This window comes from Aristolochia californica, unplaced genomic scaffold (assembly GCF_029961685.1).
Source record: "Aristolochia californica isolate CCGP_79_NKW_82.1479 unplaced genomic scaffold, dmAriCali1.0.hap1 SCAF_11, whole genome shotgun sequence".
NCBI lineage: Eukaryota > Viridiplantae > Streptophyta > Magnoliopsida > Piperales > Aristolochiaceae > Aristolochia > Aristolochia californica.
In genome coordinates this window covers 31,695,059-31,718,719 of record NW_027181782.1, presented here as the reverse complement: position 1 = coordinate 31,718,719, position 23,661 = coordinate 31,695,059, and the positions used below count along the sequence as shown (strand labels likewise).

At 36.5% G+C, this 23,661-nt stretch overlaps 1 protein-coding gene across 1 annotated transcript in view; it reads right to left on the bottom strand.

The window, feature by feature from the left end:
- Nucleotides 1-16,690, bottom strand: part of LOC137944799 (DNA mismatch repair protein MLH3) — a 31,356-nt gene extending 14,666 nt beyond the window's left edge. Inside the window, exons 1-11 of the mRNA XM_068790550.1 lie at nucleotides 16,407-16,690; nucleotides 11,294-11,430; nucleotides 9,759-9,810; nucleotides 9,613-9,660; nucleotides 5,822-5,976; nucleotides 5,660-5,717; nucleotides 1,837-1,894; nucleotides 1,629-1,721; nucleotides 1,263-1,428; nucleotides 1,162-1,177; nucleotides 821-1,044 (exon numbers count right to left, since the gene is read on the bottom strand). Of these exons, the coding sequence (XP_068646651.1) occupies nucleotides 821-1,044; nucleotides 1,162-1,177; nucleotides 1,263-1,428; nucleotides 1,629-1,721; nucleotides 1,837-1,894; nucleotides 5,660-5,717; nucleotides 5,822-5,976; nucleotides 9,613-9,660; nucleotides 9,759-9,810; nucleotides 11,294-11,425 (1,002 nt within the window). The 5' untranslated portion in view covers nucleotides 11,426-11,430; nucleotides 16,407-16,690. The remainder of the gene's footprint in view (nucleotides 1-820; nucleotides 1,045-1,161; nucleotides 1,178-1,262; nucleotides 1,429-1,628; nucleotides 1,722-1,836; nucleotides 1,895-5,659; nucleotides 5,718-5,821; nucleotides 5,977-9,612; nucleotides 9,661-9,758; nucleotides 9,811-11,293; nucleotides 11,431-16,406) is intronic.
- Between the last annotated feature and the right edge of the window lie 6,971 nt (nucleotides 16,691-23,661).

The following is a 23,661-nucleotide window of genomic DNA, read 5'->3' as shown; positions in this document are numbered from 1 at the left end:
GGGCAAGTTAATTCTTTCGGTTTGTCTTGCGCATGTTCCTTGGTGCATATGGCTCAAGCAAAATAACCGAAGATTCAACTCCAAAGCTAGCACCCCGAACAATACAGCTTCACATGTTGTGGGCCTTATCTCGAACTGGTTACATACTAGAAAGGAATTTGTAGCTCTATCGGGTGTTTCCCTTCGGGAAAACTGGAGTTTGATCACTCATATGACAAGCCCTTACAGGACTCCAATTATGGCTATTTGGGATCCTCCCCCCCTGCGACTGCATCAAGCTCAATTTTGATGGTAGTGTTATTGGTTGTCCTAGGCTGGCTGGAGCAGGTGGTGTTTTCAGAGGCAACAATGGAGACTCTATTCTTTCTTATGCTAGGCCGATAGGTTTTGCTAATTCAAATACTGCTGAAGTAAGTGCACTTCTATTCGGCTTCCGAATCTTCAAGGAACGTCTCCATGGCAAGCTAATTATTGAAGGAGACTCAAAGACCGTCATAAGTTGTTCAAAAGATACCCCCCTCCCTTGGCACCACTGGCCTATCACCAATTGTATTACTGACATTGTGTCATCTATTCATTGTAATTGGAATCTCATTCCTAGATCAACCAACTCTTTGGCTGATAAATTGGCCAAATTCAGAACTTCCCAGCAATCTCTCATTGTTTGGAAAGGCTTTCCCCTTTTGTAAATTGCTCTCTTGAGATTTTGTCTTAATAAAATTCAACATCATTTAAAAAAAAAGAAAAAAAATTACAGATGAGAAAGTTATAACTGTAAGAAGCAAGAGAAAGATTGGCAACAAATGAACAGACTAGTTACCTTGAATTCCACAACCATCTTTGATGGCTCATAGGTTAGCTCATAGCTAGATGGAGGGCAACATAGGTTCAACAAAAATGCTGGATATGCTTGTGTCTTGTGTCTCTTTGCATTTTGGAACTCAGGTTCACCCTTTAATGATGTCAAGGAACCGAAAGAAGAAGTAGCCATAGTATTAAGCAACTTATGAATAGTGCCATTGGAGACAAAACGTGAATTGATATCTAAAACAATGTTAAGATTGCCAAATTCCAGAAGAACCAATTACAATATCACTAATGATCAACAAATAAATTTTTAACAGATAAAAGGATTACCAACACATGAAGATAAATGGATACAGACAAATTGGAAAGCCTGCACACATAAAAAAATAAAAAGTTTTACATTGACAACAAGAGACAATCGTAGATACTAATCTTAGATTTGAGCATTTGCCTACCTTTGTGGAGAAAGAAACGGCAGGACCAGATAGGTACCCAGAGAGCGTTAATGCTTCTTCAGAAATATTTATTTCATGGAGAGAGCAAGAAACTTCATTTCCGAAAGCAGTACTCAAAAGTGGCAGTGGAGACAGGGAAGGTTGCGTCCGAAACAACTCAGACTCGCTATGTTTTGAAAATGAAACATTTGAGTCAGGAATTCATAGGATATCTCCTATAGTCAAATATGTTAGAAGTGCATAGCATCCTTCATAGTGAAGAGGGATTTTTTAAGTATCTCCAAGCATAATTTATCCACTTAATTGATTAAAAGAGTGTTTAAAATATTGAAATAGTCAGGAAAGTACAATGAAACAACATTTCACCTCTCGATATCAGTGACTATAAATGAAACCTGAGGGTGAACAAGTGCTGTTTGAAGGACACATTTCCTCACTGAGTGCAACAACTTCTTAGGGCTTCAAGGATAGTTATATAAGCAAATAAGAAAGAAACGAAATTAGCACCGCCCCAAAAAAGTCAAAACATGGAAATTATATCCAATTGTTGAAAACTCAAGAAACATGACCAAACCTCGATCGCATACACTTCCTCCGGACAGGCTGGTTGTAAAATAAATCATGAACAATAACTGGTATAGACAGAAATGTATCACTAAATCATTCAAAGGTCAAATTAATTTTACAAAAAAACAAAAGAAGGTAAGATAAATGCCAATAAGGCCTAACTAGGCAATTAAGAAACAGATTAAAAATAGATACAATCAATACAAAACATGAAAGACAAATAAAAACATATATATATGCAATCAATGCCAATAAGGCCCAACAAGCTGCTGATTGGAATCACCATTTTAAGCTAAAAAATAAGCTGAGTAAGCTATCCATAAAAAATAACTCCAAGAGACGGAAACTTAGCCAGCTAAATCGCATACTTCTATAAAGTCTTGTTCTAGTATTCATCGCAATGTTTATTTTTTCCTCATCCAACAAACAATCACCATAGAGTCTGTCGAGTGGGAAAAAATTTCAATGTTGACCCTGCATAGTCGGCATTAGAATATCCTCCAATCTACAAGTGCTTATGTGGTGCATACAACAACCCTTTCCCTGGTGCACCCTTCAAATATCGTAATGTCCTATATGCGGCTTCCAAATGTATCATACTAAAATGCTCCATAAACAAGCTAACCACATAAATACTAACCTTTTGTACATAATTTTACCTTTAAACTCAGCAGCAGCATCTTCATGGATACAGTGATTTACCGCTATAGGAGTCTCAATAGGCCCAACTCCCAACAACCCATAAAGGAAGATCTTTTCCAGGTTTTTTGGTTACAGGTTAGTAAAAATTAATTTTTTTCTCTTTTTTTCTCTGCCATAACCCTAGGGTTACAAGTCCTACTGTTATAAGAACATATTATGATGTTCTAAACTGCCAAAAGAGACTCTTTTATGTTGATCAGGAGGTGTGCGCCAAAATTCCAGAATTGTAACTGTTGACATCATCTGTGCACTTGTTGGCATCAACCCTGGTGCAGGTACCAGTGCACTTTTTCTTCTGAATTTAATCCCCTTGTTGAATTTTCTGGACTGTTTGATTTGTGCACATCTTATAACTGCCCTAATTGTAGTTTTCTTTTACGTGATGGGGCCCACTTGAACTGGTTGATTTGGAATTTTTTGAAGGGTTTATTTGATCTTCTATATCTGATATGGCTAACTCTGGTGAGGTTTATACTCCAACGAAGGTGTCATATAATCCTGACGGTAAAAATATTATCACTATCACCCCTGATAGGTTGAATGGTGATAACTACCTTACTTGGTCCAGATCTATAAGAATGTACTTGAATGGCAGGAAAAAGTTGAAATTTATTAGAGATGACCTCCTGTTCCTCAGGATGATGATTGGAAGGCTGAAGACAATGTGATGACTTGGCTTGTCAATAGCATGGAATCTAATATCAGGAGTCAAGTTATGAACTTTGAAATTGCAAAGGCTATGTGGTTGTCTTTGGAAGCTCTTTATGGACAAGAGAGCAATCTTTCTAAGGTTTATGAATTATATACATAATTTTTTGGCTTGAAAAGGGGTAACGAAACTGAGACAATCTATTGTAGTTCTTTTTTGAGTACCTTGCAGGAAATTAATGTCTTTCATCTTTTTACAACGGATGAAAGAGAACTTAAAAAACAACAAAGTCAACTCCTTGTGGCAAAATTTCTAAATGGATTGGCTGCTGAATTTGACAACATAAAGGCACAAAAATTGGCCTTAGACGGAATACCTAACCTCTCTACTGCCTTTAATAGGGTACAAAGAACTAGAAAGACTGTTGTGCCTAGAGATGGAAAAGATACTAAAGCGGGTGAAATTATTGCCCTTAATACATCGGCTACAACATCTAATTCAATTGACACGTTCAAGGGACGTTCAGGGGCTGGTAGGGGCAGAGGTAGATATAATTCTGTCAGAGGACGAGACCGAGGAGATGGTAAATTTGAGTGCAAGTGTGTTCATTGTGGACGCACCAATCATTACTTAGATAGATGTTGGGAAAAAATTGGGAAGCCTGCATGGGCAAATCCTAGTACACTTGAAGGTATAACACCAGGGTCTGAAACTACAATCCCACCTGGTGCTCCAGATGAATTACAAAAATTGATCCAACAGCAACAACAGATCTCACAGCTGCAGCAACAAATTTCCCAGTGTATGGCACAACTATCTATTCCTTCTGCATCCTTGGCACATACGACTCCCACTACAAGTATGTCTACACTCTCATTGTCTTATTCCCCATCTTGGGTCTTGACTCCAGTGCTACAAAACACATGTCAGGTATGTCCCCACTATTTTCTAATTTAAAAGAGTTTGTTCTCGTTAAGAATGTTAATCTTGTTGACTGGTCAATTTCACTAGTACAAGTAGTGGGAAATGTTAACCCTGCACCTTTTCTTTCACCTCAATCTACACTGTTTGTTCCAAAATTTCCAATAAATATGTTGTAAGTCAGTCAGGTAGCTAAGTCTATGAATTGTTCTCTCACGTATTACCCTTCTCATTTTGTGTTTCAAGATCTCACGTCAAGGAAGATGATTGGTTTCGTTCATGAGAGAAGGAAACTATATTATCTGGACACCCACAATCCAAACAGTACTTTACATGCTCTACACACAGCTGATTCACCTCTTCAGTGGCATCTCAGACTTGGTCATCCATCTCCAGCAAAACTGATTCAAGTAGTTCCAGATCTTCTTTCTAGTATTACTTTCCAATGCGAGTCATGTCATGTGGGCAAGCATCATTGGAGCTCATTTCCTGTTTCATCTCATAAAACTAGTAAATCTTTTGAGTTTGTCCACTCAAATGTCGGTCCTTGTCCTGTGACTAGTCAGTTTTGTCATAGGTATTTTATTTTCTTTATTGATGATTTCAGTATTTGTACTTGGATTTTTCTCATGCAAGAAAAATTTGAAGTTTTTGATGTCTTTTAGATATTTTTTAATGAAATAAAGAATCAGTTTGCAACTTCTATCCGTATATTTCGTACAGACAATGGTCTTGAATTTATGAATCGTAAATTTGCTGCCAATCTCATGTAAACAGGTCTGCCAATGGGGTGACCAACAAGTTGGCTAAAGAGGGAGTTGATCACCAATCACTCATTGTAATGATCAATCCCCTCTAGCTCCTTATTTTTATGCGTTGTTTGGCCTTCAGGCTGTGCTAATGGGAATAGTCTCACATACATGTGTTAAAAAAATTAAATGGTTATTAGTTGGGAAATGGCTTCCTAAATTGGTTTGTTAAACTAATCGCCTCTTTCAAACAAAAAAAAAGGCAAAGCAGCAGTACAAAAGCATGAATTGAATATTTAGAAAGCTTTCTAATGTGGTTGGCAATAGATAGGAGGGTCAGATGGGTCATGATTACGATGCCAGTTATCACTAGGGATAGAACGCAAGGCTTGGACTCTTTATGGCTATGTTTTGCTGATGCCGGGTCTTGACTGATGGGTTGAGAGTTGCAGAGAGGGTGTGGATCATCCTTTGTTTGATGACATAGGCTCTGGAGTTCACATGCCAGTTCAGGCATTTTAAGTTGTAGGAACGCTTATGGAAACATCTTGTTCCTTACACTGATACAATACTGTGGCCAGGGAGGTAATTGGATAACTGTTTGAGAGGGGCTGAGGCCAGATGGTGTGGCCATGCATAGCATAACCTTGACTGCTTTGCACCATGGGCTGGTTCAAGTTGCGGTGTCTCACACTAAATTGATTCAATTGCATCACAGCTTCAGATAAATAAAATTAAAAACTCTATGGTGCACATTGCTCAAGTTAAAGATTTCTTAAAATAGAGCTTCACAAAAGAAAGTCCAACACCTGTGGTTCCAACATCTTTCCGATGATCATCAATTCCAAGAAACAGAGACTTGCATCCCTGAAGAAGTAAACAACAAAATGCACGTTACATAGAGATATTTATCCAGCAGATCGACAAAAGGCACAAGAAAAAATAGCTAATCAGCATAGAAGAATGCATGCCTTTATGACTTTGCGATAACCATTTGGTCGGCCACGAGCCTTTGTTATGACTTCTAACAATGAGATGTCTGATAGGGATCTCAATGTTTCTCCCCTACATACCAAGCTTTCTATGCCAGTCTCCTCGGCGACCAAAGAATTGAGCTTGGATGTTGCTGTTACATATCGAGAACAACTATCACCAAATTGACAAAAGCACTACAATTGAAATACTTATGTTTACCTAAATTACATTTCTCAAGTAGAACCCAAAATTCAAAAGGCAATTTATACATTTTCTGCTAGACAATGAGCTAGTTTCTGTAAAGACTTGTCTACAATTTTGGGAGCTTCAACAAATGATAAGGGTATTTTGGATATTTTATATACTTGGTTTTTTCCTCTAGGGTTAGGAGAGTATTCTACTTATGATGTACATTGGGTTCAATTTTCAGGTTTATATGATGTATATACTAGGAGATATAATTTTCAAGCACCTGTGTAAATTTCAGTGGCTTAAACCCACAGTGGTCCTGTTAGTGCACAGGGAAAGTCGATGGTGAAAATACTTTCACAAGTGAAAGTAACAAAAACTTGTTTTGCACAGGAAATGTTACGGTGGAAAGTGAATTACCTAGTGAATTCACTTCCGCTCATTCTTATGAAAAATGAGCAAAAAGTGAAATTCCTCCCTTCCCCTAACGAATGCACTTTCTCTCCCGCAGCCCATCTTCTTGCCCTCACTGGCCCTGCGCTTCTCTCCTCTCTCTGCTTTTTCCACTACACTTTCCATTGCACCACACTACACATAAAATTACTTTCGCTAGGGAAAGTAGATCATCCTGTAATTAACTAATTCACTTTCGCTTTCATTTTTCCTAGGTGATCGACTTTCCCCCCTTCAATATATAGTTGTTATCATTCAACTTAATAGTAATGACTTTTTAATATTATTCATTTTTGTCAGATGAACTTGTTAAAATACAAGTTCAGGGGTATTTTGGTCATTTTTTATATTTTCCATATTACATTTTTCTCATATAGTATAGCTATTAGATAGAGAATGTTTTATTTTATCTCTAATTAAATTTTCTTTCAATTTAAACAAGTATTTTAGGAGATATGTAATTTTGAGAATTGAGGGATACTTTTATCCTTTTGTAAATTTTCACTTAAAAGTTAATTATAAAGAAGCAGGAAGGGCCTTTCATGGCTCAGATTCCAAGGGCGCAAAGCTGCCCCTCTTCCAAAACTCTTTTTCCTTTTTTATTTTCTCTCCAAATCACTTATTTTTCATGGTATCAGAGCAGTAACGCAAGTCTTGGGCAAGTTTCTTTCGATTTTGTGGATCTTCTCTCCATTTTCAGCAATCTCCTTGAAGGTTTGCCCCAGATTTCTAGACTAGAAGGGAAAAAATTCCTGCCTATGATTCCTGCTTCTATTTGATTGATTGTTGGGATTTAGAAGAGTTTGATGATCCCAATTTGAGAAAATTTCTCAAATCTACCTACATCATCAACCCAATGCTTGCGTCATCATCCATATAGCCTATGTCATCCCGGTTTCTTGCAATTAGGTCATTCTTTCATCGATTTATGGTCTCAATTGCTGGAATTGATTACTATTGGTTCTAAATTGAATGAATTGGGTGTTGAATTGCCCTAATTGAATTTGGTGTGGGGCCCACTTGACTACGCAAGCATAGAAATTTGGGGAAAGTGTTTCCCTTTGGTTAATTGATGCTCTAATGTACTGAATTGTGGTGTTTGGTGATATTTAATGGCTGATTCCAGCACACGGGTTACTGTCCAGAGGACTCATGAGAGGTCATATGTGAAATTCTCTCAGTCTATTCAGATAACTACGATCCAGTTGAATGGATTGAATTATGTAAACTGGTTTAGATCAGTTTTGATGTATTTGAAGACCAAAAGAATGAAAAAATATATAAATGATGATCTCCTAGTACCTATTACTGAAGATTGGGTGGCAAAAGATAATTTAGTAATGACCTGGTTGGTCAACAGTATAGAATCCAGATTTAGTGATCAGATTTTGAGTTACAATACTACTAAGGTAATGTGGACTACATTGGCTTCCATTTTGTCTCAAGAAAGTAATTTGTCAAGGATCTATGAGTTATATGTGAAATTTTTTAATATGAAGCGTGGAGGTAGATCAGTGACACATTATTTCACTGAGATGAGGGGAGTACTACAGGAGATTAGTACATTTCATCCTTTTTACTACGAATGTTGAAGACATTTGTAAGAAAGAAAATCATATTCAAGTAGCCCGATTTTTTTATGGTTTGGGACATGAGTATGATGCTATTAGAGCCCAGTTGTTGGTCAATAAGGATGTGACCAACCTTGAGCAAGCCTTTAACAAAGTTCTTCGAGCTGAAGGTGCAGATGTAAATAAGAATGAGTCAGGTGGAACTCTCTCAGAAACAGTTGCTTTTAACCTTCAATCTTCTACTGGTAAGCTTGATGGTCAGTTTCATGGTGGTAATAATAAAGGTAGAGGTCACTCTTACACAACCCATGGTTGTGGCCGAAATGATCAAGGGGATTGGAAATGTGTTTATTGTGGTAGGACTAATCATATTTCTAAGAAATGCTAGAAAAAAATTGGTAAACCTACCTGGGCCAACTCTATACTCACAAATAAGGACGCCTCCTCACACATTGGAACCTATGAGGAAATTCAGCAGTTATTACAACGACTGGGTCAACTGACTGCTTTATCTATTGCTTCTTAAACTACTGAAATTTCTCCTTCTTCTTCAACGAGTACCACAATGGATAGTGCAAGTATGAATGCACTGAATGTGTCTCATTCCCCCTCTTGGATCATTGATTTAGGAGCCTCTACACACATGTCAGGTATGTATTTCAGTCAATTAGTCTATCCCATCCATATCGTCAAGTTACTTCAGTTGATGGATCAACCTCTCCTATTCAGGGGAGGGTATAGTTCACACTACTCCACAAATATCCTTAGATTATGTTTTATTTGTTCCAAAATTTCTAGTTAATCTCTTGTCTGTGAGTCATATAACTAAATCCTTAAATTGTTCAGTAACCATTTATCTTACTTCTTGTGTTTTCCATAACTTGCAGACAAAGAGGACGACCGGTTCTAGACATAAAAAGGAAGGAAGGGAGGGATCTACATGCTGGATGATGTATCCGTTTTTCAAGCAGTGCTGAAATTGAGTTTCCAGACTATTGCAGAAGGGATGTGCAAGCTTCTATGGATAAAACAACTTCTAAGTGAGTTGAAGATTGTGTTTAACCAACATATGAAGTTATACTCATATAGCAAGGCAGGTATTAGTATTTCCCATAATCCAGTAATCACAACAAAACAGAGCACATTGAGATTGAACAGTATTTTTTCAAAGAGAAGCTAGATGAAGGAGTATTATGCATTTCATTTATTCCACCAAACAAAAGGTGGCAGATCTTCATGAAGAGTCTTCGATCACAACAATTTGACTTCCTAATTGGCAAGCTGGGAATGTTCAATATTTATAAACCAGTTTGAGCGAAGTGTTGAAATATGTTCAAATTCATTCTCTTATTATCCAGATTCATTGTCTCTTGAAATATGTCCAGATTCATGTACGTTGAAATATGTCTAGATTTGTTGTATGTTGGAATATGTCCAGATTCATTCTCCTATATTGTATATATCTTGTAACAATTTAAATGAATGAAAATTGAAAGAGAAGTTTTTATTCTTCATTTTCTTCAACATGAGTAAACAAGTAAACAGTGAGAGAGAGCTATAATTCACCACAATACCATATTTTTCCCCCAAGAGCACTAATCCATCCCGTGAAATACCATACCCTGTAAACAGAAATGTATCATTTGTAATCTTATAATAATGTCAACCTGCTTTATCCAGAAAAAAAAAAAAAAAAGTCAATGTAGTAATGAGTACAGACCATCATCCTCTACTTTGATGTAACTTGCTTCAACGCCTAAGAAGACATGTATCTGAGCCAAAAAAAAATTATTGATTAATATTCTGAAAAAGGAGCAAAAATGGTAACCAACTTGGAAAAGTTTCAGAGCTCAAGTTTACACTTACAACATGTCATATGCCCATGTCACAGAACGGCATACATAAATGGAAGCAATATAATCTAAGTGAATAAAAAGCAACTACGAAACAACTACATACTGAGAAATCTGTGAAGAGATATCTATGCAGGATGTACAATTTGAAAATGAAGACTGTTCTTGGGAATGACAACAATTACAAGTTTATTTCAGAAAAAAGGATGAGAAGATAAAGTACATGGAAATTCAGAAAGCAACTGAGGCACATCAGGGCAGTTTAGATCCAAAATATGGATCCAAGTAATTAAGATGGGTTGGATATTAGCACATTCAAGTCTCATTCTCACAATAAACAGGTCCAAGGTTAGAACGTAAAGGACAAAAAACCATAGGGAGAACAACGATATCTAATATTTGTACAAAATGGCACTCGGCTCTTTGCCAAATCACCTTCCCTAAAAAGCATTCATCTCTATTACTATGTGGTCATGCTGTACACAGATCAGAGGAGAAGTCAATTTGCTCCCTGAACATACATGCAAGTCTAAATGAGGAGTAGCCTCTCGAAAACCGATGAATCAGGATAAGTCCCCTTCAAGTCCCCTTCAATAATTTTAGGGGCCCAGTCAGCAACAAAAAACACCTCAGTAAGGCCATGGGATGCAGCCACATGTACATGGAATGAAGAGTCCATAAAATACACCCCATGTGCTCACAAGTTCTATGTCTCCCAGTTCCAGGCTTAGAAAAACAAATCATATTCAACTTAAACCACACAAGTCAGAAGCTTCGGCTGCTGAATCACCACACCGGCTAAAAACCGCTTACAAACTTTTTTTTTTAAGTTATTGTACAAACTTCTCCCTCTCCAGTCTACAAAACATTCAAAATTTCCTTATGATATTATGCATTTTTTCATATTAAGCTATAATCTCTGAATCAATTGCACAATTGAATGGCAGCGCATGTACTTCTCCACTACCTGTATGAGATTAGTGTTTCAAAATTTTATGCAAGCACAGAAACAGATTTACTTCCAATGGAAAAAGATGATGTAGGAGATAAAGAGAGATTTGAAATAAGTTCTGAAAACCTTTTTTCTTAGATGGGGGAAGTAAACCATGTGAGCACAAAAGTAGATCTATCTACATTAAAGAATAGCTAAGAACTCCTATCAAGGATAGTGACACATTTTTTTTTAAGTCCAAATACAGCAAAGCACAAAACAAGTATAAAATGCTCAATAACTTAAAGCTTGTTTAATCTTTTATTTACTGTAAATTGCACACCCGCACTACACCCTTCCCCCTGATGAGACTTGAAGCAAATACCTCGCACTAGATCCAAAGCCTGTTTAAAACTGACATAGGTAACTAAATCAGCAACGCATAACAACCAATTAAGGCAGCCTAGTTACCTTTGAAGACCCAGCGTGTAAACTGTTTATTATTAACTCCTCAACAACTCTTGTCAAGTTGAACAGAACAACGCTTGAACGCAGAGAACTATGAACACATCTTGGCAAGTGCTTAATGCTCTTCATCCACATCAGAACTGAACAGCAATATCAGAAAAGAAGGTAAGACAGTAAAATGGAGGAAAAATTGAACACATCTTGGCAAGTGCTTAATGCTCTTCATCCACATCAGAACTGAACAGCAATGTCAGAAAAGAAGGTAAGACAGTAAAATGGAGAAAAAATTGGTACATGCAGCTAAAATTAGACACTTATATAATATGTTAGGAATAATCCATCATAAATTATAATCCCTTGGTCAGTCAAATGACCGGATGTCCTTAAACACAGGACTCCAATGAACAAAGCTCTCCTTGCTAAAAGGTGCTAGAAATCTAATCGGTTCAGGGAGGCTATATGGAGACACTTTGTTCCGCACAAAATCAGGATAGGCAATCATTATTGGTGGCTTGAAGAAGGAAGCCTATCCGACCTTTCCCCCCCCTCTGGCACAGCATTGCCAAGCTCTTCCCCAAAGTCAGCAATGCTATTTGGTTCCAAGTGGGGAATGGTAACAATGTCCTGTATTGGCATGATAAGTGGCTGGGGCAGCAGCCCTTAAAACATCAATTTCCCAACCTCTTCAGCCTTGCAAGAAATGCAGATTGATTCATCTCTGAGGCCATTATCACAGGCAACAATAGCAGAATTGGCTGGAACTTGACTTCTGTTGCGCCTTAACTGATGAAGAAGTCATCTCTGCCATCCCAGGATTCCCGAGAGTACTATCATCAAAGTTGAGTTTAAAGTGGCCAGCAAGGGGAGGCAAACAGCCACCCGAGGGGGATGGAGTGGACATCTAAGCAATCGCCTTCTAATTGGTACAGAGAGGGACACATGAAAGGCACACAAATTCCCTTCTAGTGCAAATCCAAAGTTCTCTCTTTTATGAAATCCACTTAAATAAATAGGTTTAGGATCCTGTACAACCCCCAACGCAGCTCACTTTTCTGAGCTTTCTTCTCCAACTTCTGTCTTTCACTCATTCTCTCTCCATCTCTCTCTCTCTCTCCTTACTTTTTTCACAATGATGCAAAGTTCTGTTAGCACGACAGTTAGAGAGATGCCACAGAAGCCGGTGACTGCTGAGCAAACACAGTTGGTGATCAAGGATGGAATGCAGCAACTTATCAGGTTTCCAACTTCTGTTCTTTAATGATTTGTCAAGAAGTTGTGTTTTGTTTTGGATGTAATCTAATTGTTTTGTCACAGCTGCTGCCAATCTACTTTCTATAATTTTTTGGACGTATCAGGTATAGAACTTTTGCTTCTTTGAATTGGAATTTGAATCTATCAGAATTTCTGTTCAGAAATTTGTCTACAGTGAAAACTCTATTCAGAATTTTGTCTCACCACTAAAGCTGCTGTCAGATGGTTGTTTGTTTGCTGCCAAAGAGTTTTTCTTAGAAGAGTTAAGAGTTCAATTGCAAGAAAACCAATTAGGCTGCATGTGGCAGCAAAGTCTCATGTCTCACCCATGTGCTTGAGTTCTAATTTAACTAGGACTCCTTGGTTGCTGATGTACGCTTACCTGCTAGATTTACTATAACTGAAGTTTGAGTCATACGAGGACTCGTTGCTGCTCATGTTTCCACCACATCCCAATAAGGGGGAGAATGTAGGATAAAGAATTTATATTTTAGAATCAAAAGTGAAGCGACCAATTGCAAAACAAGCTAAAGTAAAGACTAAAAGAGCCGAAGATCTAAGGTGATTGAAGACTTATGAGAAAAAAAATTCTATCTTTTATTTTGATATGCTATATGACAAACTAAAGTTATAAAGTCCAATTCAAGGGGTAGTCTCAAAAGATCAAAATTTCTATCTAATTAGGTGTCTAGGAAAGTATTTTCTCATAGAATCTTATCTCCAAGGGGTGTAAAGGGAGAAGGGACATTATTGTCTTCTATCATTGTCTTAATGTTTTAAATAGGAGAAGAGGGACTTATAAACCTACCATGAATTGTATTTCCAGCCCTTTCTCTTCTCCCATGTTCTATCTCTCTCTCCCATTTCTTCAACCTTCGCTTCTCCAATGCTCATGAACTTTGACAACTAGAGGAATGAAAAGAGTATCCAGGCATCATACAAAAAGCTCCTTCTCTAAAAGAGAAAACGTTTTTGAATTGAGCAATCAAGGAAATTGTCTCCAAAAGATTGGCCATTAGGTACAGCCAGAATTCCTTTGGAAACGAGAGCTTTTTATCCCCATGAAGTATATGACTAAATCCTACTGCTGTCAATTGCAGAGCAGAGCCAACGTCCGCAGAGGGTGTAGTGAAGGTTAATAAAGTTGGGCCTGTTGGCCCAGGTGGCATCTCCAGAGAGGGGAAGGGTGAAGTGAATCCAACCTTGGATTTAAGTCAACCTAAGTCATCAGGGCCTTCAAAGAAACCCTCATATCCACTTCATCCAAGTTGATGGTACTGACTATACCTAAAAGACAATGAAATGGTTACTCACAGGTTCTGGAAATGAACCTCCAACTCCTGCTAGGCCAGAATTTATTTGGAGCTCGTGCCAACGGGTTTTTTTTTTTTTTTTTTTTTTTTTTTGAGAAATATTTTTTTTGAGAGAGGGTTGGCCAAGACAAAAAGAGATAACTGATAAACCCATTCCATAGCGAGAAGATCAGCGGCACTATTTACAGATCTATATACATAGACCACTTAGGAATAACATTTTAGCCAAAACAAGCATTTTCGTCGTGAAATTCCCATACTTATACAGAGACTCTAGCTTGCTGCAGCACCAGCTACTGACAACCTTCGGAATTTTAACCACTTCCAAGGGGCCAGAGAAGTGGAAATGGTAGAGCCTCAGCCCATGAAAAACTGCACTCACCTCACAAGAAATAACGTCTTATGGCCTAAAAGCCCAGAGAATAAAAAAGCAACGGACTCATCATACCATCTAAAAACACCACCAATGCTTGTTCAATAGGGGTTTCCCTGAGAACAACCATCAAAGTTCAGCTTACTGCATCCTTGATCAGGGGCCAGCTCATAATATTAGGTTGCTCATGAGCAGAGAGATTTTCAATTAGCTTTATGGAACTCCTTAAGGCCACAAACCCAAGTAATAATATATCAGATGATGTCTTCAATGATCTATTCAAAAGAGGAAGCTTTGTTGTTAAAATGTCCGTTTGTCGTTTATTTCCAAAGCCTCCAAGGGGTACATGCCAAGCAAGACTTCACACCAATCTCCCTAGCTCGGGAAGGGGGGAAAAATTAGCTGATGAATGAGATTGCTGAAAGATAAGGGGAGACAGTACAGTATTGCATCTCAAATTTTTAGAGGAAGGTAGACCAGACCCAAGTAGCCAGACTGAAGTGGACAAGGCGATGATCATTTATCTCATTTTGTGTCCTGTACAGGGTGCAAGCAAAACCAGAAATGTAAACTCCCCTTCTTGTGAGGTTATCCAAAGTTAGAATTGTGCCTTAACTGCACTCCAAATGATAATTTCATTTCGAGCATCAACAACATTATTTTTGCTGAATGTCCTGATTGGCCGGGCACATATTATCCCACTTAAACAGTTTACAAACTTGTCACTGTCATTCCCATGAAGATACCAAAATAGAAAGGAAGTCACACACATCCTGAAGCTCATTATCATTTAGATTCCTCCTAAACTGAGTTTCCCAGTCATCTATAAAACCATCAACAATATGGCCTTCAGAGACTAGCATGTTAAGCCAACTTGAGATAGAGAAAATACCTGGAAACTACTAGCATAAGGGCTTATCTCAATCCATAGATCAAACAAGAATCTGGTTAGAACTCTGATGCCAACATGGCGTCTTGATCGATTCCTGATCAGAAAGGAACTTTATAATGCTATTCCAGGTTGGCAAAAGCTTGTTTGAATATCATCTAACCACCACGTGCAATCAAAGAGGTTTAGGTTTGCCAGAATAATATGATTCCATAGTGTTTTTGTGACTTGCATTAAGAAACTCATCAACAAGACATAAGTTATATTGAGCAGTATGAAGTCGGTTTGTGAGGTAACCATCAGTTCTCATGGATAATTGTACCACAGCAGGATTTCAACTCTTTAGATTTGAAAGTTGATTGAAGAATGTAAGTATAAAATTCACCCAACACCAGCAGAGGAGGAAGTCATGCAACTGAAACTCTGTCAGTGCTGTTTTTAGTTATGCCCCAATATAAGCAAGAAAGGCAAGCTTTTGACGAAGGTGGCAGGAATTATTTCATGCACAGTGCTTTTATAATAAAGTAGTAACTAAAATGACATTCGAAACTAGATCAGCATTGGAAGATGTTGTGATCACGCAAAAAGATGTCAGCGCAAAATAAGAGAAGATAACTCTGAAATTTATGAACATAATCTTAGACCTTCATGAGATGGTTTTGAATTTAAAGTGACTCAAAATTTGTTATTTAATTCGCTCAGACAGACCACCAATGAATAAGCGAGACATTTTTTTGGGTATGATAACTGAAATAACAATCATGTGTTAGTAAGAATTGAACATTAATTTTTAACTGTTTTTGGGACTCACAAAAACCCCACCACATTATTACTTTCAAACTTCAAAATCTCTCGCAATATAGTTTTCATGGGTAGGAACGTAAAAATAATTTCCACTGAGAGTTCAACCAAGACAAAATGATTTCAAGATACATGTCGGGCCTTGAGTAGTATCAAAGCCCTCACGTTAAAGTAATTTTTACTGATAGTTCAACCAAGACAAAATGATTTCAAGATACCTGTCGGGCCTTGAGTAGTATCAAAGCCCTCACGTTAAAGTAATTTTTACTGATAGTTCAACCAAGACAAAATGATTTTCAAGATACATGTCAGGTCTTAGTAGAATTTTCGGATGAATTTGTCAGTGTGCAGAGAATGAACTACTTCGAATTGCAGAAATCATGAAGTTTCTTGCCGATAATGTTCATTTTCGTTTCCTAACATGAAGAACAAAAAAAACGTAAAAAGGAACTGGGGAAGACAAACTGAAAGAAAGGAGAAAGAACCCACAACTGGAAGCGACGAGGGGGCTCCAGAATTTCTCGATCGCACAAAGATGCAGCTGAAGAAGATGAAATTATAGATGAAGTAAGACGATGCGCTAGCAAGTTGGGGCCTCGATTTGGTCGGGAAGGAGCGGGAAAACTGCTGAACGTCCACTATATTTGAAAGAGATTGGGGAAGAAGACGTCCCAGGTGTGCGTTTACTGCGCTGAAAGTCGCGTGGCGGTGGCAGAACTCAGAAGGCGGTAGATGCCGGTTGGACATGCGATCATGGAACGTGTGTGATGACTGATGACACGAAGAATGATAGCGGATCCCACAGAATTTTGGACCCACCCTGTTTGTGCAACCGGAGGGTAAGTGAAAATAATTACACTCTCACTTACCTAAAAAAATGGTAGTACATAAACCCAGAATACTGAAAGCGACTCAACCAGTTCTTTCACTTTTACTCGAAAATGAATTTTGACCCTAAACCTAGTTCATTCACTTTCACTCGTTTGCTCGATGCTATGTGTCTTACTCTTGCTTACCCTCTCTCAGCTCTCGCTCTGTTGTAGACTCAATAGTACACAGAGTTACTCAAAGGAAGAGACAATAACTCACCGAGTTCATTAGTTATATTTATATTTTTTTAATTATGATTTTTCATTAATTATGTAAGAAGTATGGTCGTAAAGGCAAAATTATCATTTTTAGCCCTCAAACACTTATGACGTCAAACCCTATTTAAGGAGTAATGAAATAGAAAAAAGGCAAGTATTGAGTATTAGGTTAAACAGGCTTGGAGCTCTCCTTGACAAGCTCTAGGGTTTGGAGATCTCCCTGATGATCTCTAGGTTAGATTTCCTCAAAATCTGCATATCCATATTTCATTCTTGATTTGTTCTCCATTGATCCATACCGAGCAAGGGTGGGGAAGTCTTTGTCCCTTTTCCGAGTTCAAAGAGAGGCTTCAGCCTCCTCTCCATAACAAGCAGTAAGAGAAGGCTTCTCCCTCTCGTACCGAGCCAGAATTGACATATTCCATCCATTCCATCACGAGCAACATCAAAGCAGGCTTCTTTCCAGCATTGGGTCCAACAAGAAGCTAGGAAGAAGCTCCTCACCGTAGGCCAAGGGCTATCCAAGTTAGGATTACAATCCTAACACGAGCAATAGCAAGAAGAGGGGTCAAACCCTCTTTTTTGTGGTCAAGAAAAGGTAACACCTTCCCTCTACAATTCAAGTTCATAACATAGTGTCCCTTGACCTATACTGAGCCCCATACTAGCCTCATCAAGTGGGTATTACCTCTTGGTGAGATCAGTCCAAGAAAAGGGTCTTATTGCCCTGACCTTACCGAGTCCAGCAACTCACTTATAGTGCTGGAGTCTCAAGTCCCACGCCGTGTTACTCGATCCATGACTAGGGACCATAACATGCTCTCTACCGGAACCTCGTCTCTCGCCTCTCGCTCTCTATTTCCCCCTCTCTCGTCTCTTGCTCTCTGTCGGAACTGTCTCAAATCCTCTCATTCTTCCCCATTTCGACTTCGATTTCTTTCACTCTCTTCGATTTTCCCCTTTCAGCTTCGATTTCCCTCTCACAACAACTAACCCCCTTCGATTTCCCTCTCTTTCTTCAATTTTCCCCATTCGGACTTGATTTCCCTCAAAATTTTCTTCTCGTTCGGCTATGATTTCCCTCTCTTCCAACATTTTCCCCCATTTGGATTTGATTGCCCTAAAAAATTTCTCCCATTCTGCTTCGATTTCCCTCAATTTCCCCCATTCGACTTCGTTTTCCCTATTTTGGCTTCGATTTCCGTCCCATTGTGATTCTCTTCCTTCATTTTCCCCCATTCAGACTCAATTGCACTAAAAAAATTCTCCCATTTTGCTTCAATTTCCCTCAATTTCTCCCTTTCGGCTTCGATTTCACCAGAATTTAAGAAGGTATTCCACTGTAACCCGTTCTATAGTTTCTTTTAGTTTAATTTATTGTTGGATATTATTTTATTTTATTTTGGTGTGATTTATTGGTATTGAACATGTTCAATTTTTGTATAATTTTGGGATTTAGGGTTAAGGGTTAATTGAAATTAGGGTTTAGGTGCTTAGGGTTTGGGATTTTCAAGGGTTAGGGTTTAGGGTTTAGGGTTTAGGGTTTAGGGTTTAGGTGAAAAATATTTAGGGTTTTATTGTTTAGGGTTTAGGGTTAATTGAAATTAGGATTTTGTGTCAAGGGTTTAGGGTTAAGGGTTAGGGTTTAGTGTTTGGGGTATAATTTCTGGATTTATGGTTTAAGGTTAATTGAAATTAATTTTTTGTGTGTTTAGGGTTTAGGGTTTCCAAGGGTTTAATTTCTTACCATGTTCATACCTGTGAAGTAGGTTAAGGATTTAATTATATATGGTTGGAGGAAGAAGAAAGGGTGCTTTGGACGAAGCTTATAGGAGGTCATATGACATATGGAGCTTCAAATAATATAGCAAGATGTTCGATCTCTTGATCGAGCAAGTCAATATGGGCAACAAGTTGCCCAATGGTGTTTGGAAACACGAGGTTTTTGTGGATTGTGTGAATAAGTTCAATGAAGATGCAATCAATTAAAAAAATGTGTGAACAATTGAAAAATCAGACAAAGACATAGAAGAAAACATATCAAATAATAATGAGTTGTCTCAACACTAGTGGCTTCGGTTGGGATACAACAACACAGTGAGTTACTGCAAATTAGTCAGACTGGCAAGACTACATCAAGGTCAGTAAATCTAATATAGGAAAATATGTGTTGCGCATTACTAAGCAATATTCAAAGACTTCTAAAAGATTTTTGTTTTCTTGTAGGAGCATAAGGACAAAGACAAATATAGATGGGAAGGGTGTCCGTTGTACGACAAATTGACTTTGGTTATGGGAAACTCCATAACGATGGGGACAACCAGTCAAACCTGTGTAGAGGTGGATGATGACCTCCTAAGTGGCCAGAAGGGACATTGATCGACGAGATCGACAATGTCAATGCAATTAGGGAGACCCCTTCGCCATTCCTGGGCACCTGAGTAGCAACGAAGAGGTAACTTATCATTTTCTACTCATCGTAGGAAGAGATCCCAAATGTCCATTGATGACACTGGCAGATTCATTGTTGCGATGACCAGTATTACAAAAATATTTATGGAAGTCTTCCAACCTAAAGATGTCAATACCAAATTTGTTATGGTACGAAACCCTCCTGGAAATCCTTGACCTACTGAGAGACTTGAAATATAGTGATCCTCAGTGGTTGGACACAATTGATAAGGACATGTTCGTTAGGATGACAATGGAAGAGCAGCGTGATTGACTTGATTTTAATTACCGTTAATTGTAACCATTGAATGATTGTATTGAGTTTTTAAGTCCACTATTTACTTTTGGACAATTGGTCTTTATTAATTATGTTTCTTGAAATATGACATTGTAAGACTAGGATGAATGTGGTTGTGTTATCAATGTCATTATTTTTTGAATTATTGTCTTTCTGTTATGGATTATGTTTGTGTATAAATATGTGTGTTGTGATTGTGGTGAAGGATGTGGATTGGAGTTAGGGATTTGATTGAAGATATGATGTGATTGAAGATAGTTTTGTAGATAAATATGTGTGTTGTAATTGTGGTGAAGATAGTTTTGTGGATGAATATGTGTGTTGTGATAGTAGTTATGGATGTGGTTAGATGTGTTGCGTTTAAGTTAAGTTGTGATTGAAGATAAGATGTAATTTATACAAGTTGTGTTCAAGACAGGTTGTGATTGTGGTTGCGTAGAGTTGTGATTAAAGATAAGATGTGATTGAAGATAGGGGCGTGTTTGTGTTTGTGTTTGTGTTTATGTCTTTTGGGTTGATACAGGTCATGGTTTTGTGTTGTGGTTGTGTTTGTAGTGATTGTGTTTACAAATATTCATGGATAATTTATCAAACAAACAAAAGATTGTCATTAAGTTTGTCTTTACTACAATTATGTTCTATATGGTAAAATATTGTCTACTTCATTGCAATAAGTGTGTACAACGTTCTTATGGGATTGGTGGTCCATTATATTAGAAAAGGGCATTAGAAAAATCACATGTTAAATTTCAGAAAGTTTATAGGGTGAGTCAAACTGTCTTTCACAAATTGGCTGACATATTAAAGAGTAAAGGATTCTTATCAGCCACAAGGACTATCTCAGTGGAAGAACAACTCATATATTTTCTCCTCATTGTTGGTCAACAATAATCATATAGTGTCACATCAGAGATGTTTGATAGATCGAATTGGACCATAAGCATATATTTCAATAAGGTGTTGGATGTTATTGTCAAACTTCACTTTAATTACATCAAACGGCTTCGGAACGCACTCACTAGAAGATTTTAAACAATCTCATGTTTTTTTCGTACATGAAGGTAACATCAAAGCCATTTGATGAATAATTTTAGGTTCATATCAAATTTTATTTCTATTAATTGAAATGATATCATTAGGATTGTATTGGGGTTATTGATGGAACTCATATCACAAATATCCCATTTGAGTAACAACCAAGATTCTGGGCCAGGAAGGGTTTTCTCTAACATAATATAATGGCAGTATGTACATTTGACATGCAATTCACTTATGTACTTGCTGGATGGGATAAATAAGCAGTTGATTCACGTGTGTTGAAGTCAGCATTGACTCGACAAGATAAACTCTAGGTACCTAAAGGTAAATATTTTTTTTACTTAGTATTTTTATCTATTATTGTCATTAATTAATTCATGTGGAATATATCTTCTATTGTAGGTAAATATTATTTAGTCGATGATGGTTATGCAAATCTTCCGGGATTTTTGGCTCCATATCGAGGCACTCATTATAATTTGCAAGAATTTGTAGATAATCTTCCTAAGAATGATAAAGAATTGTTCAACCGAAGGAATTCATCCTTGAGGACTACTATCGAGCGTACTTTTGGGGCTTTAAAAGCTCAATTTCAAATATTGAAAGATGCTCCTCCATTTACTTTTGAGATCCAAACAAAAATTGTAATTGTTTGTTGTATATTATATAATTTATACATACAAAGGATTACAAGGATATCTTTGAAATGGAAAAGAATGATTCGGTTGATGAGCTTGGTAGAGAAGATGACGAGGTCTTTGGTGTAAATGATGATCAAGATAGCGATGATAGTAATAGTCTTGTGGATGATGACAACAAAATAACAAGTATTCGGAGGGAACATGCATTATAATCCAAAAGATCATCACACTGAGATGTCGTACTGACTCATATGTGGTGTGAATATTGATTATTGTATCTTACTGAATTTAAACATGTATGTTGTCTTTCATAGGTACTAACTTGATTTTTTATATATTAAAGGCACGAACATGTTGTTATCTAAATGTTTGCTTTTATATTGCGAATTGTGCACTTTTACAAGTAATTTTGTTCATTATCAAACACTTTTTTCAACAAAATTATTTTTTCATGTCTTTAAAAGTATTAACACACATTACCCACTAACAAAGTCTTTTTATAATAAAGTATCATATTTATTTATTTATATAAGATAATATATATATATATATAATGTAGAATTTTATATAAAAATTATAAAAATAAAAATCTTTGTTTATGTATTTAATTTTTATATAATTAATTAAACTAACAATTTTATTTTTTATAATTATATTATTAATTTATACTATATTAAAATCTCTCTTATGTTATTAATAAAAGACCATATTTGTTTATTGATTATATTCATTATTGTTATTAATATATTAAATTAGGGATTTAAGAGTGATAATTAATATATTGTTAAACTAAGCATTTGATCAAGTATTTTTTTTTAATTATTCTATTTTTTATAATTAATTAAACTAAAATTTTTATTTTTTAGAATTATATTATTAATTTATACTACGTTAAAATATATCTTATGTTATTAATAAAATAATATTTTTTATTTATTATATTCATTACTATTATTACTATATTAAATTAGTGATTTAAAAGTGATAATTAAAATATTGTTAAAGTAAGAATTTTATCAAGTATTTAGACATTATAAAAATATATATTCTACTTTTTATAATTAATTAGTGTACCATTTAAATCGTAATTATTGTATTACGTTAGACTAAACTGTAATCTATATTTATTTATTAATAAAATATCTTATTTAATTAATTATTATGTTAATATATTTTAATATTACATTAAATTACTTATTATAAAAGTAACCATGTTTGTTTAGGTTTGTTATCTCTTGAGGTATATGATCTCTTCAGGTATATTATAAAAAGCAACTCATTCTCTTGTTTACACTACATTTTTTCATTTTGGGCACTACCACAAGAAAGTGTTTTTCAATGTACTTTACATCGAGCACACTAACACGAAAGAGTGATTCACTTTCCTTTTCACTTTTACTACCCCCCCCTTGAATTTGCATGGCTCTAACTGAGGTTTAGGATCGAAGTCCCAATAAACTCACTGGTTTATTAACCTGGTTAAATTAGGTTTAGCATTCCGTGACATTATATAATAATAAATTTATAAAATTAATAAAATTATTATTAAAATTTGATCAAGGGTTTAGCATGTCCAATCCTATATATACATTTAACAATAAACTATCAAAAAGTAAGTTATGTAAGCAGAATTTCATTTGAAATTCATAAAAAACTGAAAAGCGAAAACCCAATAAACATGCCTCCAGTCATGACAGTCAAATTCCAATAATTTTTAAAAAGCGTCTAGTATATCTAAAGTCACCTTGATGGAGACATAAACTTCTATACTAGACCATATCATTCTTTCAGATACAACTTCTCAAACCCTCTTTCTCATAAAAAAAAAAAAAAAAAAAAGTTGTAACTGATGTGAAACTATCTAATAATGGGTCGGACACTCTAAAGAGTTTTATAAAGCATCAACCCTCACATTCATTATAGACACAGGCAGCAACCACTACTTCTTGAGCAAATAACTAGCTCTTACCACCCCTACTTATGTAAGCTGCCTTGTGGCATTTTTTAGGCCTCTAGGTTTTAGATGGCTTGCATGCAATTGCTTAGCCCTAACTTATGGAAGACACTAATGTGCACCTCATCTTTGTTGTGTGTGTCTCATACAAATAAAGTAGGAGAAATTAATGTAAATTTAGGGAAAATGCATCAATTTTTGGAGATTTTTGGTTTAGTTAGGTTATCGACATGTAAGGTGTCGACTCAAAATGCAATGCCCCTCTACAGGAGAA